We start from the raw sequence: 4,203 nt of genomic DNA on the forward strand, positions 1-4,203 counted from the left end.
GGAAAATTTTCTTCATAGCGAGCGAACTCTTGCCGTTGCTTCCGATCGAAATGTTGTAACTTTTGATCAGAATGGAAGGGAACGTCATTTAAGGAGCGAAGTCTAACAGTGCACGGAAAGGAGAAAGTTCGTCCAAGGAGCGAAGTCGAACAGCGCACGAAAGGGAGAAAGTTCGTCCAAGGAGCGAAGTCGAACAGCGCATGAAAGGGAGAAAGTTTTCTTCACAATGAGCGAACTCCCGTTGTTGCTTCCGATCAAAATGTTGTAACTTCCGATTCCGAATGGAAGGGAACGTTGTCGAAGAGTGAACTATGCGGGTCAGATTCGGGTTGACCCGAATCTAAAGAGGGTCGGGTTCGGATTCGAAAAACCAACCCGTTTATAAAGAAATGGGTTAGATTTGGATTGACCTGAACATTGCTGGATCAGTTTCAGATTAGACCAGAATATGACTAGTGACTAGGGGTGTCAATTTCGGGTCACGGGTCGGGTTCGGGTTAAACCCGAAATTGACTTGACACTGTTCGGGTTCGGGTCGGGTCGAGCGGGTCGATTTTCTTGACCCACTTGTTTCAGCCGCGGAAGCGGACAGCCAGCGAAGCCAGCAGGTTTCAGCCGTGGCAGCACCCAGTTAGGGCACGAGTTGACGACGAGGTTTCATCCGCAACAGCAGGTTTCGGTCGCGCGCGGCAAGCCAGTAGCGGTCTCGGCCTCGCACGGTCGCACGGTCGCACGGTTCGAGGACAGCGGCCAACTGCCGGGCGAACGACGGATCCGGTTCCGGAATTCCCTATGGGCTTTACCGCTTGAGCCGCTCGAGTCTTGACGCGGACGCGACGTTGACTCTACAGACTGCAGATGACGCGACAGAATGGATGAATGACGCAAACCCGGGTCAAACCGGGTTGATTCCGGGTTTCTGGGTCAACCCGAACCCGACCCGGTTTTACAAACGGGTTGAAATCTCCAACCCGAACCCGACCCGATTCGGGTTCGGGTTGACCCGAACCCGAATTTTCAGTGTCGGGTTCAAATCAAATTTTCGGGTCGTGTCCAATATTGACACCACTGCTAGTTACCCAATTTTGAAATCCTATATGAGGGATTTTGCTGAATAGTCATGGACATGCTTTTTTTACTCGGTAAAATTTGTAGTAATAATTGGTCGGCTTGTCGTCTTGCTGAAGCCGTCAAGCTTGCCGTGGAATTCAGCTTGCAAGCACAAGAGACGACGGCTTCCTTTCCAGTCCTAACCCTACCACAAAATTCCTCTTTTCTTCTGCTACCATTTCTGATATACATCTCGGTTTAACGATCTTTGAAGCCCTACCGACCTGCGGAACTCTCGTAATGGCGACAGCGACGAAGGTGGATGGCCAGGACAAGGTCATCGCGACGGCGCAGCAGATTGTGAGGAGCCTGGCCACCTCTAAGAACGCCGCCGAAGACATGATCCGCATACTCTCTGGTTTCGACAACCGCCTATCTTCTATGAACGATCTCTTACCGACTGCCGGCACCGGCTGTTCTTCTCCGACCACTGGAAGGGTTGATGCCAGGAGAGAAGTCCCCGCTGTTGGAGAATATCACCTCGAAGAAGCTGAGGAGGTTATTCAGCGCTGGGAATCTTCCGATTCCCTCCTTTGGGAGGCATCTGCTGAAGAGGCTGTCGAGTACCTTGACGCTGTCGACGAGCTCATCTCACTCCTTGAGTCCGAGTCTTTCCCCGAGGAGTTCCGTGCCCGGGCTGAGATTGCTGTCCAGATCGCTATGGCGCGGTTGGAAGACGAGTTTCGCCATCTGATGATCCGAAACACTGTCCCGCTCGACGCCGACAGTCTCCACAGCTCGATCCGTCGTGTTTCGCTTTCTTTCAACTCTGTCCCTGGTGATTCAGTCGAGGACTTTGAGGAATCGGTCGATGAGGACCAGAACTACGAGACCAACCTGGAGTCACGCGGCAGTAGCTTTATCTCTGGTGACCGGAGAATCGATCTCGTGCTCCCAGAGGTCGTGTCCGATCTGAAGGAGATTGCCGACCGCATGATCTGGGCTGGATATGGGAAGGAGCTCTGTCAGGTTTACAGCAGCATCAGGCGTGATATACTCGACGAGTGCCTCTCAATCCTTGGCTTGGAACGGATGAGCATTGAGGAGGTTCAGAGAATTGAGTGGAGAGCTCTGGATGAGAAGATGAAGAAGTGGATTCAGGCGATGAAGGTTATGGTCAGGATTCTGCTGACAGAGGAGAAGAGGCTCTCTGAACTGATATTTTCTATATCTGATGACATCAAAGAAGAATGCTTTACAGGAGCCGCCAAACCTTGCATCTTGCAGATTCTGAATTTTGGGGATGCTATATCCATTTGCCAGAGGTCTTCAGAAAAGCTTTTCCGAATTCTTGATATGTATGAGGCTTTGGGGAATGTCATTCCTGAGCTGCATTCCCTGTTCTCTGCAGAGGCTAAAAATCTTATATGTGGTGAGGCTGAGGGAATTCGTAAGAGATTGGGGGATTCCGTCCGAGGTACTTTCATGGAATTTGCTAAGGATGTTCAGAAAGATGTTTCACGTAGGCCTCTACCAGGAGGTGAGATTCATCCACTTACCCGTTATGTTATGAATTATGTCAAACTGTTCGTGGATTACAGCAGCTCCCTTGACGTGCTCTTGGACGATGAAAATGTTCTGGGAGGAGGCAACGGTGATGATACCCAAATTTCGGGAAGTATGACACCAGTAGGCCGTAGTTTGCTGATGTTGATGTCTTATTTAGAGTCTAATCTTGATGAGAAGTCGAAGCATTATGAAGATGGCGGTCTTCAGTGCATATTCTTGATGAATAATATACTCTATATGGTGCAGAAAGTTAGGGACTCTGAACTTCTTGGACTTTTAGGGGATAACTGGGTCCGAAGGCACCGAGCTCAAGTGAAGCAATATGCCAACAGCTACCTCAGAGCTTCTTGGACCAAAATTTTGTCATATTTAAAGGATGATGGATTGGGAGGAAGTGGAAGTACTAGCTTAAGTGGTGCACCTAAAAGGACCATCAAAGAAAAGTTTAAGAGTTTCAACTTAGCCTTCGAAGAAATATACAGAATTCAGACCACTTGGAAAGTTCCTGATTCTGAGCTCCGTGACGACTTGTGCATATCTATATCTGAGAGGGCGATCCCAGCTTATAGAGCATTCTTGGGAAGATTTGGTGTGCAATTGGAGGCTGGACGGCAAGCAGAAAAGTACATAAAATACACAGCTGAAGAACTGGAACAGTTCATCTCTGAGTTTTTTAAAGGGTCGTCTGGGCCATCAAACCTCCTTAGAAAAAAAGCTTAACTCATAGCTAAAGTGATTTATAGTGATGTTGGTGTTTTCCGTTCTCATTGGTCATCATACACATACTTCACAGAGTTCAGGTGCCTAGTGAATGTAAGATTAGTAAGGTTTATCTTTTGGTTTTTTCTTTCTAGTGTTCTCCTATTTTTATATTACTTACAATGTTTTTATAGCCTTTTCCTGAAGGCTTTCTGTTATGATGTTCAATATTGCTGTAGATATCATGTACATATATGTTATCTACTCAAATGTTAAGTCTTATTAGACTCTTCAAATCTTCTCTATGCGGAATGATTAAATGTTTGTTGTTCCCTATGGTTTTACATAATATACTTAGACTTTAGGAGGATTTCATATTTGCTAAAGCTGCTTTGGCTTCAATATTTTCCTCTGTTTCAGCTTGATTTTCTTGTTAAATGGAAACGCTGTGTTTCTTGTCGACTGCATTAGCAATTTTCAATTTCCCCTACACTTGTCCTTAACGTATTTATCCGCAGCTAAGTACAATTTTCTTAGAAGGTTGGGATGTTAAAGCCCTCATTCTGTAACATCATGTGTTGATGGATAAACAATGTAGTTATTATTAGTCTATTATATATGACCTCTATTTTATTTTTATTTCATTGTTTTCTTTTTTATGTGTTTTAAAACCTTTGTATCTCATACTTCCAAATATCCTTTCGTGAATCTACAAAATCTCACATTTTGATTATAACTTTAGTTTTGGAGGTTCATAATGTCTTTAGCTGGTGCCAACTAGCTTTTGTTTGTGCTCCCTTGGGATCTCCCGAATTTTTTCTTCTGGTTTTATGGGTTGGACTAGGTTTGCAAAGAAACATGATGGAATATGATCTTGAAATAAGG

The 4,203-nt window shown here is 45.8% G+C and overlaps 1 protein-coding gene across 1 annotated transcript; it reads left to right on the forward strand.

The window, feature by feature from the left end:
* The first annotated feature begins 1,184 nt into the window (after nucleotides 1–1,184).
* On the forward strand, nucleotides 1,185–3,652 carry LOC110105174 (exocyst complex component EXO70B1). Its single transcript, XM_020834564.2, has one exon. The coding sequence runs from the start codon at nucleotides 1,351–1,353 to the stop codon at nucleotides 3,337–3,339; it is 1,989 nt and encodes a 662-aa protein (XP_020690223.1). The 5' UTR covers nucleotides 1,185–1,350; the 3' UTR covers nucleotides 3,340–3,652.
* Nucleotides 3,653–4,203: the final 551 nt, after the last annotated feature.

Source organism: Dendrobium catenatum, unplaced genomic scaffold (assembly GCF_001605985.2).
Source record: "Dendrobium catenatum unplaced genomic scaffold, ASM160598v2 fragScaff_scaffold_716, whole genome shotgun sequence".
Lineage (NCBI taxonomy): Eukaryota > Viridiplantae > Streptophyta > Magnoliopsida > Asparagales > Orchidaceae > Dendrobium > Dendrobium catenatum.